Source organism: Solea solea, chromosome 11, assembly GCF_958295425.1.
Source record: "Solea solea chromosome 11, fSolSol10.1, whole genome shotgun sequence".
Taxonomy (NCBI): domain Eukaryota; kingdom Metazoa; phylum Chordata; class Actinopteri; order Pleuronectiformes; family Soleidae; genus Solea; species Solea solea.
Genome location: NC_081144.1, coordinates 6,271,559 through 6,289,992, shown reverse-complemented (window position 1 = coordinate 6,289,992; position 18,434 = coordinate 6,271,559). Strand labels below are relative to the sequence as shown.

Genomic DNA, 18,434 nt, shown 5'->3' with positions numbered 1-18,434 from the left:
ACAATGAGACCCAATTCACACTCATTGTGTGAATTGTTGGGTTTGTCTTCTCTCTATAATGTTGTCTATGTGCAGTGCCTTGAGATCATGTATCTTGTGATTCAGCACTATACAAATACAATTGAATTGAATTGAAGAATCTAGATTGTAAAACCAGGTCACCACTAAAAATTACGGAAAATTCTCTTAAGATATAACCTACAGTGCTTAACAAATCTATGAGACCACCTGTCATAAAAAAGAGAAAACATACATATTTTGGAAATATTTCAAAAGAAACATCATTGTTATTTATTCGGCAAATAAACTGAATTTGCCGGCTTATACCCAAATTATCTGAGAAGTCAAAAATGAATTAAGCATAGCATTTTCTGTTCAGGAATAAGTAAATAACTATAATTTGACGTCTTAATCATAATGTGCTTTTACTATTTTTTCAGGTTTTTTGTAAACAGTAAATATGAGAATACATGCGTAACAATAATAATAATATTTTAGAATTAAAAATACAATTTAGTGTTAAAGAGCTTCTTAATGGTCTATTAACCATTACAGAAACATAAAATATAATTTTGATAATTTCCAATGCTGTTAATGTAGAGCAGCTGTGGCATAACCCTCACATTGAGTCTCTACCAAATGCATTTGTTAAAACACTGTACATTCCCAAAATTTCAAAATTAATTTTTCCTTTACATTTTGAGTTGTGCTTTTACAAACAAAGAGACAAACACAACTCAAAACATAACCTTCTGGACAGTCACACAATAACAGCATGTTGTATTATAATTATTAATATTGTAAATACAACTATTATTATTAATTTAATTTGCAAAGTAATCAGTTGTGAGCTATAAATGTAATGAAGTGAAAACAACAGTATTTGCCTCTAATTGTAATCCAACCAATCCCTTCCTTCATAGAATGTAGATTATTATAATTTATGAGCAACACCACACTGTACATATATACATATATATATATATACATATATACATACATATATATATATATATATATATATATATATATATATATATATATATATATATATATATATATATATAAAGAGGACCAGTGTTAAGGCTTTTTGTAACTTAAAAAAAAGTTATAAAAAAGTCTCATGATTATAGTCTATTGTTTTACTATTAAAGTTCTCCAAACAGACTCCTGTTTACTTGTCACTTTGCACAGGGAGACGTGGATCTTATCAAACAGTTTTTGAATTAAGGCCTCACTCTGATGTTTGAACAGCAATTACTCAATTTACAAAGTGAATAGAAGTTTTCCATACTCGTGTAAATATTTTGCAACAGATGACGGCGCATGACAAACTGATGTCTTTATACAGCCAATTAGTAGTCCCGAGTGATACACTGTTAACTCTTCTTTGATGGACGTGGTTAATCGTTAGCTTTTTTTCGTGTATGTCTTAATGGTAATCTCTGGCTCTAGCACCTTGAACAGGATGGGTTTTTTTTGTTATCTTATAATTCAGCATTTTTAGGTGAGATTATTTGCAGTGCGATACTTTAAAACTGCTGAATCACTGAGGGGACTGTTGCTCAACATTAACCACCAGATTGTGCTCTCTGCCGTCACACTTGGCTCATTACTCATTCTTTTGAACGGGAATCCTGCTATTAGCCAAACCGCCGAGCTGAGTAAGCTCTGACTTCAGACTCAACATCGTCACTGAAATGTAGAATAAAATCAAATACGCAGGATGTGTATTAGGAAAAAAATGATCCAGGTTTTAACTACAATCACTCATTTTGTTTCAACTCAAAAGACAAGAATCGATATTCAGTGTTGGCTTGCTTTTATTTGTCATGACAAAAGCAGTTAACAGGTTAATGACGGCGTCTCCTTGCATTCACATAAAAAGTCGGGGTCCACTAAATGTGTTCTGCGGAGGGAGTGTGTGTCCATTTACACAGAATTCTGAACACATAAATACAATTAAAAATTATTATACAGCAATGGGACTTAAATTAAAACAAACATCTGCACAGAGTGAATTAAATAGAATAAGCAATTTACAACCTTCAAAGTGAGCTACATTTTTGTTAAAGTATTTTCACTTTTTAAACAATCCATGCCAAAAACTGTGTTTTACTTTCAAAGCCTTGCAAAACGGTATGCTTTTGTTTCCAGCACTTGTTTCACTGTAACAGCCCATTTTAAAACAATGGCGAGCTATTAAATTAAGGGGAAACTCGATTATTACTTAGTTATTACTAATGACCTGATGCAAGGCATGCTTGCTAAAAAGTGAAAATGATTTAACAAATTCTTTTGATTCACATAAGCAGATAAAATCCTTCATTGAGACGAGGGAAAAAAAATAAAAATACAACTACAGTGTTAGTTTGTGCCCTCTGTCCGATAATGTGACAAAAAGACAAAATCAAAACCAAGGCACTAAAATAATATAAAAAAAACACAATCAGCAGGATGTGGCCTCTTTTACAAAAACCACAGGACAGTTGTACTTGAAGAATTGGTGTAATTTGTTTTTGTTTTCCCTTTTTCTTTTTAACTACGAAACATTTAGATTTGTTTTAATGCTCCATTGTTGTACTTCTGATAGCAAAACACTAAGTTTAGGTATCGCTTCATCGGAGTAGCTGTCACACTTCTGCCTTCCCTCCATCAGTCAGGATCTAACACGCATCCCTCTGTGTCACAAGACACGAAAACAAAGCACTCCTTTACAGAGAAACACAGAGAGTCATGTGGAGCCAAGGTTATTCAGCATTGTGTAAACTAATTTGACAGTGGTTTGAATTCATTTGTTTATATTTGAAAGTTACACAGTGCGGCTTCGAGTCATGGTGAGCTGCTAAATTTAACGCTATTAGTAACAATGGGACATTATTATTCCATTTTTCTATAAGCAGCATACGAGCAGCATTACCAACTGAAAGCAATGGATGTTATAGCCACAGGAGAAGGAAAATGAACGTGCTGTTGGTTGACACTACTACATTCCAAAATGCGTACTTTCATAGCATAGTGACTAAAAGAATAGAAAAACACAAAGACCATGGTTTAGCTGGAGTGGAAAAAAGCAGATGCAGAAATTCCGTTAACATGACTTATGGCCCAACACGTTAGTATTCATTTTTTGGGGGGGGGGGAGTGATGTTACACAGCTCAAAACAGCCAGAACAGTACATGATTAGCCAATGGGATGCTTGCATTTGTGCCATGATGCCCCTCCAGATGAATTCCAGAAGCTGATTATTGACAGAGATGCTATATGGCTTTAGTAAAAAGGGGCTGCGCACACACCGCCAGCCACTGCTCAGTTAAATTTCAAAACCCAATCCCTGGTCATAAAGAACAGCAGGAGTGCACAGGCTGACCAGGTCTGCATAGTTTGCAATAAATGAGATGCACATTTAAGATCTCCCGAATCATGCTTCTGATGACACTGTTGGACCTGAGGTGGTGAACTTATGGCAGACCCATTACCATCAATGACACGGCAAGTTTACTAACCTCTAGTTTAAGGGCACGGCTGAGACACGTCACTGGATTATAAAAAAGACATGTGACTATACCACCAGTAAAGGGGAGACTGCTCCAGACTATTGCAAACTGTCTACGTTTAGGATAGAACTTATTCCAATAAGCTAAATTTGCTCTCTAAAATCACTACCTGGGAGATCACAGACAGATGATGCGAAGCTCACAGACACAAAAGGACGCCAGACAGATCCGGCCAGGGTGACAACAGACAACATGACAGGCAAGAGTGTAACAATGTTCAGCCTTAAAACAAATCGTGGTCTTGAAGGCTAAAGACAGTAATACTGCACGTGATAAGAGTTTCATTCTGGAATAAATACTGTCATCGGCGGTTCACCACAACACACAGCCTTGACCAAGACTACATGAACGTGGAGCCACTTTGGACGGGACAGGGTCAATGACTTCACAAAGCAATGAGCAGCACATAGGTCTCTTCATCCTCCTCCAGGCTGCATGCAGGGTTCTCTGCTCCGAGCAAAGCTCCGAGCAAAGACCACCAAAAAGGGCAGGATGAGATTATTTTTTTGTTTGTTTTTCTTTTCTTTTTTTATCCATGGTTCTGGTGGGTAGCGTGAGGAATGTAGCATCATATCTGGGATGAACATGATGTCTTGAGTCAGGGGAGGAGGAGGGAGCCGGGGGAGTCAACACGGAGACAGGTCCTTATGGAGAAGAGGGGGATTGGAGTAATGGAAAGAGTGTTTCAGCGCTACAGAGACAGGATGAGACAGAGACAAGAGAAAACATTAACATCAACCCAAACACTTAAAAATGTGGGGGTAATTTATCAGGATCAGTGGACAACACACATATAAAGGACCAGTGTATAACATTTAGGAGAGTTCATTGGCAGAAAATGAATGTGTATATTTGTACATATAATATACTTTTGTATAATGTTCACATGCTATAATGACCCTACAGGATAATTATGGGAACTTTATTTGTTTTATTTATCTCTGGTGTACAGCACTTTGTTTCAGCTGTGTTTTTTTTAAAGTGCTTTATAAATAAAGTTGGATTGGATTGGAACACGCCCAGAATAAATATGGGAAACATGTATGCAGCTTTTAAATGCAAGAAAGAAAACAGCGTCTACAGGTATTTGGTGTGACACGACCATGACTTTCTTAAAACTGGAGTGGAACTCTTATTAATGTTATTGGTAAAGTCAGTGTTTGTTCTACTGTTTCATGTCAAGAATGATCTGCTGTGAAACGGATCCGTTACATCAGGTTTAGTCAAGACATGCTTTAGTATTACGAGAATGAGAATTTGACAGACATAAAAACAACAAAGCTAAGACTTTTTATTCTTAAGTATGTTTGTATAGGTGAATAATAAAAGTTGTTTTTGTAGTCTTAGAATAAGCCTTTTATATGTACTTGCTTTAGGTGAGTGGAGGAGTCTCACCAATAAATGCCACCAATTCTTACACACTGGACATTTAAAGTAACAGGACTTGCTCTCAAGTCCCCCGCACAGTTGGTTAACGGTATTGTTTCTGACAACCGTCGTAAAATATAGGTTGCAGTAAGGTGCATTTGTTGACAAGCCAATGATACCGGTGAACTCTGAAGCAGGACTTCAAATGTGCAAACAACCATGTCTTCAGACCAGGTACAGTAGCCTACATTACAACATCATTTTTCAATACAAGAAACTGTGGCAGGTCTGTGACGTATGCCATAAAAAGGCACGGACCCGAAACCAGAAGTATTCAAAATAATCTTGGAGACAGGTTTAAGGTTGAAATCTCTCAATGTGTCACTTTAGGGTCAAAATGTTATAGAAATAAGTGAGCATTTGTGCAAATTGCAAAAACAAGTGCTAGTTCCAACAAGCTTAGTTCATAATTCTAACATAATATAGTTTAGTGTAGAGCACAAATCATCTGGCTACTTAATATCACCGCCTTGGAAATGATCTAGAGTGTGAGCTCCGGGCCCTTGCAGACACAACTGGAGCTTTATTACCAGAGCTCTTACTAGCATTATTATATAATTCCTCAGTGGTTCTGCTTGTAGATTTGGATGATCTATGTCTAGACTCTCTACAGACCTCAGTCTTCCTGGTCTTACCAGCTGAACTTTGAACAGAGAGAGAAGTGGGTGTCGGTGAGCCTGAAGACTTAGCATTCGACTGAGAAGAGATCACTGGCGAGTCTGACTGAAACGTGTTAGAGTATGCAGCTGCTGCTTGTGCTAAATTAGACCTGTGAGACACGGGTTGTTTTCTACGCACGGACATGTCCAAGTTTAGTTTTAGTTCAGGCTTTTTCTTGCTTTCACACCATGCTGCAGGTTTGTTAGGATACACACACAAAGTGTTGGAAGAAGTTAGATTTTCTACGGGCGAAGAGAATAAAGAAGATTTTGGCCTGGTGGAGGAGGTTTGTACAGGGCGAGTTGTAATGAAGGTGTTCTGGCGCGCAGGGGCTGAAGCCCTACGCCTTGATGCACCCTTTGTTGGATCTCTGACTTGTGTTTTGACCATAACGTCACTGTCCACAGAACTGGTGGAGTCTTTACTTGAGAGAGAACGGCCAGAACGTGACTCTGTGTTAAAAATATCACCGACACTATGACTTCTAATGAAAGTGGCATCTCGTGGGAGAGCCTTGCCACTGCGTGACTGGCTGCTTGTTGAAATGGGTTTTTTAGGACAAACTGAGAGAGGGGTTCTTACGGGGCTTGTGTGGAGACTTCGGGTTAGAGCTCGCAGGTGGTGTGTGGCCATAGCGGGAACGCTGCTGCCAAGAACCGGGCTAGCCCGTGGGCTGCTCCTCAGCGGCGGCCGTGCAGGACTGCTTCGGGGGCTCCGAGGGGCCCTGCCTGACTTGGTGGCCAGTTCTTTAGCCCTGGAGCGTCGGGGACTGCTGCTCAGGCTGTGGGGAGACAGAGGGGCCTCGAGATCCTCCAAACGCTGAGTAAGAGCCAGTTTCTGCTGGATGGCCATACGCAGGAGGGAGTTCAGGGTCTTCTTCTCATCTTCGGCTGCTGCCAGCTGCCTCTGCATCTCATCCAGCTGAGTGACATACTGGTCACACCTGAGAGACGCACACAAGGTGAAAAGTTGCAACATGCACAGGCAAAACCAAAAGCACAAAGCCAGAGACATACAACACAAAGGTTAGTTGTAGTATGTAAAATGGCAGCTAAACATTATCTCAACTGAGTTAGGATTTTTTTTAAATTAATGGATTACTCTCAAATACAGAGGTAGACTGATTAATGCGCCATTTTTTAATGAATGGATGAATGAATTTACTCCAATGGCCAATTATTACTTTTTACACATGTCTACAAATTTCTATGTATAAAATCACCAAATCTGACCAAATGTGTTATGTAATGAATATTTAAACAATTCCTTGTGTCATTTATTATGATTTAACTGCTATGTTATGTGTATCAGATGGAGAAAAAACATATCAGCCAAGAAACATTGGCATCATATATCAGCCATCGGATGCACTGATTTGTAAGGATGAGCACCAGCCATAGAAAAGCCCATAAGTCAACCTCTACTCAAATACCATCACAAGTTATGAATGACAGCAAACTTGCCAAGCATCCAAAAAGTGAAATAAGAACAGTTATATGGGCGAGTAATTAATGTTAAATCATAAATTACTAGTAATAACCGTTGAGAGCTGAAATAGGGGAGGATGTCAACATCGGGAACCTTATCAGTAATTTGACAAGACCAAGAGATTAATATGAATACTCTGTTCTCATCATACAGTATACCATATAAATGCAGTCACTGCAGCTATCCACATGATGGCACTATTCAACTTCATTACAAGCAAGGAGATCTCTGTAAGCTTGTTGCAAGAGGTAGTAGCTCTTGATGACTGCCTGTTCTCTTATCCTTCTTAAGGATAAGCAAATGCAAGCTCATAATTGTCTGGAGAGGGACTAGACAGACTAATGCATGACCGAGAAGATTGTCTGCTCTTTAGTAACTAAAATAATACAAACATCTATGCTGTCCATAGCAAAAAGTAGAAAAATAATTAGTTTAGTCAGTCAACCCAACCCAAAACAGTCCTCCAAACAATCATGCCAACTGATTCTCAGGATCCATCCACACTATGTTTTCATTTTTACATTTATATATTCTGTTTGCTGAATTTATGTGTAAACTCCAGGGCTGCGTCTTGGTTTGGACAGGCAAAGACCGAGATCTTTGGAAACTGTGATTACGTTAACTGCATTCATTTTCAGTTTTTTGATTCTTGTGAGAAGTACTTACTGGAAACTAGGCAAACACCTTCGAGGGGGGGGGGGGATTATTTTCCTGTTTACAATGGCATGTGCATGGCCAGTGTACCTCAATGTAGGGCTGCAACAGGTTCGGGTAAAGTCAACATAATCAATGACGCCCATACAGAACTTAAGTGGTGACGCATCGTCAACCTGTTTAATGAATCATCGCAAGTAAACAATGAGAACAATGGTACTCTGACGTAAAGCTAATGCTGAGGCTAAGTCATCCTAACATAGCTTTACACCAGCACAGAAAGATTTTTACTGGACTTTTTGCCGATATTTTACATACTTTTTACTTATCGGGAGCGCTTGGGCTGATAACCAATAACAACTTGCGCTCAACTCCAGAGGTCATTTAGTTTTTTCTGCAGTGAAATTAGCATATTTTTATACTCATGTTGCAGCAGAGATTTTCCTCATTGTGCAAAATAAAGAAAAAAACAATAGTTGGAGAGGGTGGTAGCATAGAAGTAATTAGTCAAATCGGCGTGTTTGCTAAAATACATTTTACATCCAGTATTTGTCGATACCGTCCCAACAGCAGTCCGTTACACTTAACAGTCCGTTATATACAAATAATGGACCACTGGATGTTGCTATAGACCAATTGCAATCAAGTATTGAACCAAGCCGTGTAATCAGTCAGTTATGCTAATGTGTTATTCTGAATAAACAGAAATAATTGGGACTAATATAAAAAATAATCCACTGATTAATCAACTACCAACATAATCGTTGCGGCCCTACCTCGATGGTCATGTGACATGTGTTTTTAGGCAAATTAGTATAGATGCAGATCACTTAAAAACGCTCGTTTGGATTAGTTCCATCTGAAAATGCTGTTTTTAAATGAAAACACGGTAATATGGATGTAGCCTCAGAGGAGGTTAGTAATTAGTGACACATTAACCCTCAAAAGCACCGTCCCACACCATCTAACGTCCCAACAATCTCCCACCAACATTCCACCTCTTTTTCTTCCCTAAGGTGACCTGGCTTGATGCGACAAATCTGTCCTTCCCTCTTCCCCTGTCGGCACAGGGCAGAGCATGTGATTGGTAATCCTCATGAGAACCAGCAGACTGTTCACAGGTGTAATAAGCACAGTAAGCTTATTATAGTCAGTGGTAGCAAAAGCTATACAACAACAAATGTACCATTACTAGGCATGAAGAATGCTAGTAAAGACAAGACAATCACAGCTTAGTAACCTATTTCAGAAAAATAAGTAATCAAATATCTCGTTTACACAACAAAAACATTTTTTATGTCATAACGCTGCTGCAAAAAACAAGATTTTCTTACACACAAAAAAGGGAAACCTTACCGACTGGCAAACATGACTCGGAGTGATGAGAAAGTAGCAGCATCCTCCTTGAGGGCTTTGAGCTCATTCCGCAGTTTCATCATCGTCTCCGACACCATGCTCTTCTCGGTCTCATACTTGGTTTTCAGATTGGACAAGGCCAACTCTGCTGTCTGCAATGATAAAAAAAAAATACAATTGTACTTAACTATATGCCAATATACCATAAATATTTCAAAGTGCGGTGATAAATGCAAATTAATAATTCATGTCCTATTCCCATTGACACATGAAAAATTTAAAGTATTACATTCTTATTATATAGTATCATTATTAAGGTTAACAATAATGGAGATTTAAGAACAGGTTTCCATTGAATAAAATAACTTTGTCGTGTTTTGAACTTGAGGGAACTGAACACAGTAAAGATCTATTGTGTAAACACCATATTTACACATCACAGCCAAAGCCTGGGTCAGCAATGTTCGGTTGAGTTGAGAGGGTAGAGGATATGCAAGCATGGCCTGGACAGGCAGTGTAAAAGGGAGAGTGTCAGCTCATGGCAACGAGCAGGTTATGCTATGTTTAAGGCAGGAAAACAAAGGGGAAAGAGTTCATCCCCTTACTGTACTGAAGGTGCAGTACCATGTAGACCCATGGGACTTTGCCTTGCCAATACACCGATTATACAGGTTTATACACAAAAGACATCATCCACTTTCCAAGGTAGCTGTTCTCTGGATTTTATGAACATTAAAAGAAATAATCAAATGACCAAGCCATCAGTTTAAACCAAAGAGGTGAAATGTGGGAAAGCTACAAAAACCCACAGGAGATTAACCTTGGAGAGTACTGCTTTTCAAGGGAAAGTCCTTGAGTGATCATGTTGAAAAATAGGAACCCATACACTGGAAAACTAGTCTATTCCTTAACTATTTTAAGTCAATACAAAAAAAAGAAATGGGGACATTTTAGCCAAAGCAGTCCTTGCTGTGACCTACCTGTTTGTTAGCCTTGAGGACAGTTCTGAGGGTAGCAATCTGCTCCCTCTTGGTGCTGAGAAGGGACTTGAGTTTTAGGACTTCCTCCAAGAGGCTCTCAGCATCCCGCTCTGATTCTCCACTGCTGCTGCTGAGCCCCGAGTAAGGCATTGCACCTCTCTGACGACATAGGTCCACTGCCACCTAAGAGTATTAAGATGCATATAAATAAATATAAAAGCATGATGTCATTGACATGACAAGAAAGTTTTTTAACGTTCCAAAATTTTACATACATTTTATAATACTAGTTTCAACATCACACCAGTGAAATACATATTTAGATATAAATTAAAATAGAGAATGTAGGTTACAGTGTTTCACTGATTAAAATCATGTTTCCAATGCCAATGGACTTATGCGGTATGCGATTGTTTTCTTCCATCTCATCTCAGACTTCTTCACTTCTGTAGAAGCCTCTTTAATGAAATGAAACCTCCTCAAGACAACTCAAGCAAGTACAGTTGCCTATATCTTCAGTCCCGAGGACAAGTTTACGACGTTCCAGACAGTGGTATGTTCTAAAAGGATTTTCTGTAGTATAAGCCACAACTTAACTTTCACCCCTGATAATCCAATCCATTCAAACCCAAACACACGTGTCAATGAGGCCCACAGCAGGCCTTGGATGTATACAGACATGGCAGCTACTCAGCTACATTTAACAGTCTGAGCTTTGCATTAGGTTCAGTGAGAATTTAGTGTAGGAGGAAATGCTATCATGAGAAAAAAAATGTGTCTTACCCGGAGGTGTTTGATCTGGCAACGGATGACCGCTACCAGGTTGCAAACATTGGATGGGTCCCGGAAATCCAGGGTGGGTGACCCGGGGCAATTTGGAGAGTCTACACTGGCTCCTGAACTGTCCACCTCCCCCATTAACTGCAATGCTGCAGCTTTGGAGATGAACATGTCATTGGCTCGAGGCTTCTTCTGGGAATTGTGCTGGGGGTAGACATGTGGTCTTCTTGCACTATTACCATCACGGTAATAGTCAAGGGTGACCCGTTTGGGTGTCAGGTTGTTGCACACACAGATGTGGTGATAGAGGTTGGACAGCTCCTCAGAGAAGGCCAGCAGCTCTTCCTGGGCCACGCTCAAGTGCCCTTCTGAATCAACTGCCACTTTCCGTGTGGCACCAATCTCCTTCTCCAGCTCACCGATGCGCTCCTGGTCCTGTTTGCTAGACTTGATGCATTGACGGATCTTGTCAGCCAGCTCCTGGGCCTCTGCTCTCCAGTGATCCTTCTCCTGCTTGTATCGTTGTTCCAGAGAGTTATAGCGAGCCCCTGCCTGAGACAGTTCATCACGCAGCTTCAGAAGCTCTTCGCTGGCGCAACGCATACGGGCCTCCAGCACCTCTTTGCTCTTGGTGTCTACCTCGTAGTCAAAGACACCAGTATCACCTTCTCCAATCTCTGTCTCTTCATCTTCCCTGTCCTCTGCCTCCTGGTTGTGCTGGCTATGCACAGTCTCCAGTTGTTGAGTTAGAGAGCCAACTTTGTCTTCTTGCTGACTGAGTGCCTGCTTGGACATCATCAACTGCATCTGAAGTTCCTCTACTTTGCTGACCAGAGTGGTCTTTTCTCGTTCTGCCTGAGTGGGCACAAGATGAAACGCTTATGAGGATGAAGATCTGGTTCATGCTGATTTGGTTTTAAAATAATAAAACACTTAAAAAAAAAAGGTGCCTATTAGTTTAATAATTATCATCATTTTTGTTTAAGGCCAATGGGACAGTTCTCTGTATTTCAAATCTTTCACCCAACCACTTTACACGTGATGCATTTTTAATGTAAAAGAGAGGCTGACCCCAATCCGCCCCACATTCACAACATCTGGTGGGTAGGGTTACCCTCCCCCAATTTAAGTGCATCTTAAATAATATATTTCCTTTATACACAGAGGGATGACAGTTCCAAGACATCCTTGATTTTCCTGAGTACCCTTAATTTGAGAGTCATGGCTGTATCATGTGGTAGCTGACTAAATAACTACTACTGGAGTAGCTGATGCAATGTGGTGCTAGTTGATTTCATTTATATAGAGACAGAGGCCAACACACAGCGGATGTGGTCTAAAGCAGGAAGCAGGAGACATGGTATCAACAGTTATGTGAAACTAACCTGCAGGAACCTCATTATTAAACTTGACTAACATGTCACATAATATTAACTTTAGTTGGAGGAGAAGCAATTTAAATGGTACATTTTCTAATAAACACTGTTCCCTCATAGGTATTTTTTCTATCACTAGTTGCATAAACAATTGTTTGTGCTCATTCAATACAGCATCTAATGCTTTCACGTTTCAGGTTAAGTTAGGTAAATAATACTGGCAGTCTGCATACGCTTTGTGTTGACTTCTCTTCCCTTGTGATTGTAGGGGATGTTTATACACCAAAGAGGACCAATCATTCATAAATCTTTTTATAAATAAATATAAATATTTTTCTAGTGATGTGTAAACCTGGCTTATTTTTTCATAATATCTCTTACATGTACTTCCATAATTTAAATGAAACATAAAATGATCATCATGCCTACCTGCAGGAGTTGCTGTTTCAGTTTCTGACTGTCTGAAAAATGAAGCTCACTCAGCAGGTCCGAAACCAGCCCAGATGCTGGAGCACGCAGGAATACATTGTTGTTGCGAGGCGTAGAGCAGCAATGGATGAGGCCGTTACTTTTGGAGCCTCCCAAGTGAGGAGGGTGAGCAGAATTGGGAGCGGACTCAGGACCATTGTTATAGCCACTGTCCTGGTCCTCTCCCTCACCTCCACCTACTCCCTCTCCCCTCTGTCCCTGTTCCTGGCTGTCATCCAACTGCTGCAAGTGGAGCTCCAGGTTCCCCACACCATCAAAGGGGTGAAGGGTCAGGGAAGAGAGCTCTCGCCGCAGACTGTTCTTCTGCTCCCTCTCCTCCTTCAGGGCTTCCAGGGCCTCATCCAGCTGCATCTCTGCAATCTGCCTCAGCCTTGCTGCCTCCTCCATCTGAGCTCGTAGCTCATCCTGCTCCTCATTCTTCTGTGTCAGTTCTAGCTTTATTGATTCAAACTCAACCTGCAAAGTGATAAGATATATGACAACATTAAAGTCCATAAGTGCTTAAAAATAAACAGATATGGGTGCAATGTGTGGCCCTGTCATGTAAATATACTAATGCATTCAGTACAACAGTGTTACAGACATATACCTTGAGGCTTAAGCATACAATAAGCAACAATGGAAATTATAATTGGTGATTATCATGAAATTATCTCCACCAGTTATAATTTCCATTTCCAAACTTATTATCACTCAGTACACAGCACAATTCTTGTTATATTTCCTATAACGTTGCTATAAATCAGCTCTTTTGTTCATTTTCTCATCAGTTCAATTGGCCCGGTTAGTTAGTATGGTAAAACTGTTGTACATCTATTTCTGACAGCAGAGACTGTAGAGACAAGGCTAGGTTTTATCTCAGAGTTGATCAAAAGGTCATGTACACATAAACAAGCCTGTGATACATCTGGAACTTATCATGTACAACTTGACTTGGCAGAGCTACAATATACACAGAAGAGCCACAGACGGCCAATCTACATTTGGTTCTTGTCTCACACCTTAAGGATTTAAAACTGTTTTTCATAAGTACTTTAGAGAGTGTAAAGTGCACGTAGAGCAGTTTTACTCTATTACAGGAAAGGTAAAAGGCAGTGCACTAAGAACATGACCAGAGAGAGTCATATCAACCACACCAAAAGGTACACAGTACAAGCTAAAGTACTTACTAAAGTTTATAGAAATCTAGCATGATAATACTGTTCTATAAATCTCTGGGCTTGTTTTAAAGGTAGACTATGAATGTGATGTGTAATGTTGTAGTTGTAATAGCTGACCTGGTTTTCCTTGAGCACAGACACCTGTTTTTGCAAAGATATATTTTCTTCTTCGAGCTCGCCATTGTCCTGCAACAGGCGTAGCTCACGTACTTTATATTCCTTCATCTCATCTCTCAGATGACCCTTCTCTGCCTCCAGACACTCGCATTCCTGTAGAACACAACCGAATATCAAATCAGTGTAAGCTGAGGATTTTAACTACATACTACACATACCAAGTGTGGCTAATTATACACTGGGGATGAGACCACACAGATAATTTATCCTCCAGTAATTCAGGGCTTCACTCTGATGTTGTCATGAAACAATGGGGCATGATACAAGTACACTAGTGGGTGTATAATACCTTCTTTAACTGGTTAGACACCACCCCAAGTCTATCGATCTCTGCATGGGAATTGCTTAGAGCAAGGCGGGATTGCTTGAGCTCTGCTTGAACTTCCTCCATGCGGGTTGCCATGGCAGCCTCCTTCGTGGCAGTCTCCTGCAGCAGATTCTCCTCCCGGCATTCTCCATCAGCAGCTGCGCGCTTCTGGCTGCTCACAGAATCTGCAAATGCCTGAACAAAAACAAAAAGGGTTAAGGAAAGGGCAAAATACTTGCAGAGTCTTGCAAGCTATGGTACATTATATATTGGAACATTTGTAGTGCTGAAAGACAAACGTGCACCTCATGTGAAGACTACAAATGAAGGCATCTGTGTCAAAGACAAGGTAATATGAGAATGAATGGCTTTGCAACCATTAGTTGTAACCTGACCACAGCGAGGACATTGCTGTTATGGTTCTGTAATAGGACACCAGTGTATTTTTAATCAAGCCAATTGGATAATATCAGCCTAGGCTACTACATACAGAACACTCAATACTGTAGCATGCATCTTCACAGCTTGCCACAATCAGTAACCTTGAAACATTACAGACCAATGAGAATAGTTACAGAGATGTGTTAAATGAAACAAACATGCTACAACATACTTACACTCAACTGAACAATGTAGTTTGATTATATGATGATGCTAATTGACCACATGAGACCATTTTGTTAAACTCCTAACAAGGCTGTGGAAAATAAAACTCAGGCCTAATGAGCTTTGCTTGAGGTTGATAGACCAATTTCTGTCTCTAGCAAAAAGAAGATTTTGGTAACCATCCAACTATCCATAAGCAGATTTTAAACATCATTAGTTTAAAAAAGTGGATAGAGCTATGCCCAAATGCCAGTTTCTAGCAATGCTAAATTCCTTCAAATCTTAAAGAAAATACTGGGAAGCGCATAGTTTGTTTCAAGGATTAAGGCAATAAGAACCATATAATGTCACAATTCACAATAACAGGCCTGTATTACATGATAATCTGGGATTTGACATATGGTCAAATCTTTTTACCGTGACTATCCAGTGCTAACAAAACTTAACTCCATAATGCTATGCAGTTAAGTATTAAAATCAGCTTAGGGTAAACAGAGAAAATGAACATGCTGTGGAGTTTGTTCTAATTGCTGACCAGTCATGATTCTTTCTACTATGTATCGGCATCACATACAAGATATGAGAAAAGAAGAAATATGAGGTCAGTAGTAGAAAAACAGATTTGGGAAAGAAGCAGTGAGGAGGTAACGAATCAATATCACGTTACAATGTACTAGTAGATGCAATATAGAGTTCCAGTTCCTGATGTCACGCAATCCCATCATGCAACACTCGCAAACAAAACAATGCCACTTTGTCAGGAAGCCACACCGTTCAAATTGTTCATTCCAGCAGTTTCCATACTCGCTTATATTTAGTCTGTCAAGTACTGCTCGATTACAACAGCTTGAAAGAGACACCAGCAAATGCTTTCCCTGCCAACATGGCGGTATAAACAAAGCTGAGCCATGTGACATCATTGTATAAAAGATGTATGACACATGGCAGCTCCCTAGCTCTTCAATTAAAATAAGCAGAAATACTCTCGCCAGGAGCTATTTAAATGTTGATTCAAGTCAAAACCTGACAATGAATTGATTTCTGTTCAAAAGTGAGTTTTTCCATCCCATTGCATTTTGTTTATGTGCTGGAATAATGCAAAAGTGCATCAAATCTATTAATATTTCTTACATACATATACAAAGACTGACCATTACTGCTGTGTTCATCCTAAATAAACTTAACATTTAAATAACAACAGTTGAAGATTTAAGACTTGTAGGCATATGAATCAGCCTTTAAAAAATTGGGGTGTAACAACTAATTGAACTGTGATACAATCTTGTATGGAAATACAGGGCTGAACAACAAACCTGCCCAAAAATACAGCCCGTTGAGCTGTCAACTACTAATTATATTGTAACAATGTATATATAAATGTAACTGCAGGGCCTGTGGTGTTCCTACCTCTTTGAGCTGCTGCAGTTCCAATCTGAGGGCTTCATGTTCTTCTTCCAGCTGCCTGTGTTTCACCTTGAGAGCAGCACTTTCCTCCAGCACGACCAGGCCATAGCGGGCTGCCTGATGCTTCTCCTCTGTAGCCTCCTGAAGCTCCAGGGTGAGCCGTACCACCTCCGTATTCAAGTCTACACTTCCCATATCTGCTTCCCCTTCTCCTTCCACTATAGTGCCTGCTGGGTCTGCATCTGCTTCCAGCATCCTTTCCTGACCTCCCACTTGTCTGCCAATGTTCGAATGGGACACCTGCTTCCTTCACGCCACCACTTTCATAACTCCATACTAAAAACAACAAAACACAAAGAAGGTGGTTAGGTAAACAACTCAGAATTGACCAAGCTGCCAGGGGCAAGATTAGTTTTAAAACTGATTAATAGATAATAGATGGAATGAGCAAATGTGCATTATTTGTGAATACCTGCTGGCCATGCTTGTATATGTAAGCAGTTATAAATAAGGGTGCAATGAAATGATGTCCTTTGACTCAAATTCTGTGATTTAGTAACTCTTCGGGGGAAGTATAGTACTCTTTCCTTCACTCCATTTTTGATAGATGTATTAACCAATGTGTTTGGTTAATCTCATGGTTATAGATAAGATTAGTACATCATGATTGATATGCTGGTGAACAGTTTTGTATCATTAATGTGACTTTTCATGTCCAGATTATTGTCTCAGCTTTTGCCTATTTTGTTCTCAGATACTCAATTAACCCTGATTTCTAAAGACCAACAGTGGATGGCTGAAAATACCATATATTTCAATCTGTAGAATAAAGGTTCAGTTATGTTAAAACTTTAAATTAACCAGTGTATTAAGCAGGTACATTTGAAGAATGTCAATATTCATCATCTAGTGGTACAATGTACATTTAACTATATGCAATAGCTATTAGCATTGGTCACACTGTCATTGTTAGATTAGAGTGTACATTTCATTAAGCTCAGTTATTGTTTATTAACATCAGTAACGTCATATTAAGTTAACAATGTTATCTACACCATTGTGTTATTGTATAATAATGAAGTGCTCTCCACAATGCAGCCGTTCCGTGAAAACACAACGCATTACCGTTACTTTTGACCACCCATTTTGACTAAGGTGTGGCAGAGTTTCGTGTCCTCTCTTCTCTGACCGAAGATGGAAACAGCAGCTGCCGGTTTCCTCGGTGCCAAATAGCATGTCCCGGATGCATTAGTGTCTCCTAACCCACAGGCGACTCCCTCCTCAGCATCAAATGGCAGTAAATTGATTAACATCTATACTAAGAGCTGACTCTTTAAAGAGACAAAGAGGTATATCTCCATCCCAAAGTGGGCTGCTATGCTAATAACACTTGTGAATCATATTTTGACAGCAACAACGTGTCAAATAAAACGGTACCGAGACTTAGGAACGTGACACGGCCGACCGGCTAATGGAGGTAGCTTGAGCCCTGTGAACGCAGAAAATGACAGCACAACGCACCTAGCAACACGGGCCGTACGAATACAGATATCAACTAACTCGGTAGATTTTCATTAACTACGTTTAAAATGGACCTTGTGATGGTAGAAGACATCCACTACCGCACTCACAGTAGTTGTTCTCTCGCGTAACGTCAGCTCTGGGGTTCTGTGAGACAAGCTAATTAGCTAACGCTAATATAGCCACAAAGCAGCTACTCACCTTTTTAGTTCTAATTCACAGATAGTGCTGCGCGGTTGCCATCAAATATTGACATTGGACATCCTGTGGGAGCTGCTGGGTGGAGCGGTGGCCACCAGTCGTGCTATTAGCCAGGGAGGAGTGTGCACACAGCCGTGTTCCTTCCCACTTTCCTTCCCTTCCTCCCACCGCCGGTTCTTTCGTTTCATCACCCGGAGGTCGAGTGTCTCCAAATCCCGCCGAAATGCTGAAAGAACGTTTACTCCCTCTAGCTAAGCAACGGCGCAGTGCAGTCCCAAATAAATAAGCT

The 18,434-nt window shown here is 40.0% G+C and overlaps 1 protein-coding gene across 4 annotated transcripts; it reads right to left on the bottom strand.

Moving 5' to 3' along the window:
* Nucleotides 1-1,805: 1,805 nt before the first annotated feature.
* zgc:162200 (uncharacterized protein LOC558638 homolog) lies at nt 1,806-18,364 on the bottom strand. Of its 4 annotated transcripts, XM_058644069.1 has the most exons (11): nt 18,146-18,364; nt 16,427-16,759; nt 14,396-14,608; nt 14,047-14,199; nt 12,710-13,225; nt 10,908-11,759; nt 10,125-10,307; nt 9,145-9,296; nt 8,810-8,899; nt 6,229-6,589; nt 1,806-4,249 (listed from the first exon to the last, which is right to left on the bottom strand). In XM_058644069.1, the coding sequence occupies exons 2-11, from the start codon at nt 16,676-16,678 to the stop codon at nt 4,244-4,246; spliced, it is 2,778 nt and encodes a 925-aa protein (XP_058500052.1). In that variant the 5' UTR covers nt 16,679-16,759; nt 18,146-18,364; the 3' UTR covers nt 1,806-4,243. The 4 variants fall into 4 exon arrangements, with proteins under 4 accessions (XP_058500052.1, XP_058500053.1, XP_058500054.1 ...); XM_058644070.1 differs by lacking the exon at nt 8,810-8,899 and having other exon boundaries at nt 18,146-18,361; XM_058644072.1 differs by lacking the exon at nt 1,806-4,249 and having other exon boundaries at nt 6,497-6,589; nt 8,810-8,846; nt 18,146-18,363.
* Nucleotides 18,365-18,434: the final 70 nt, after the last annotated feature.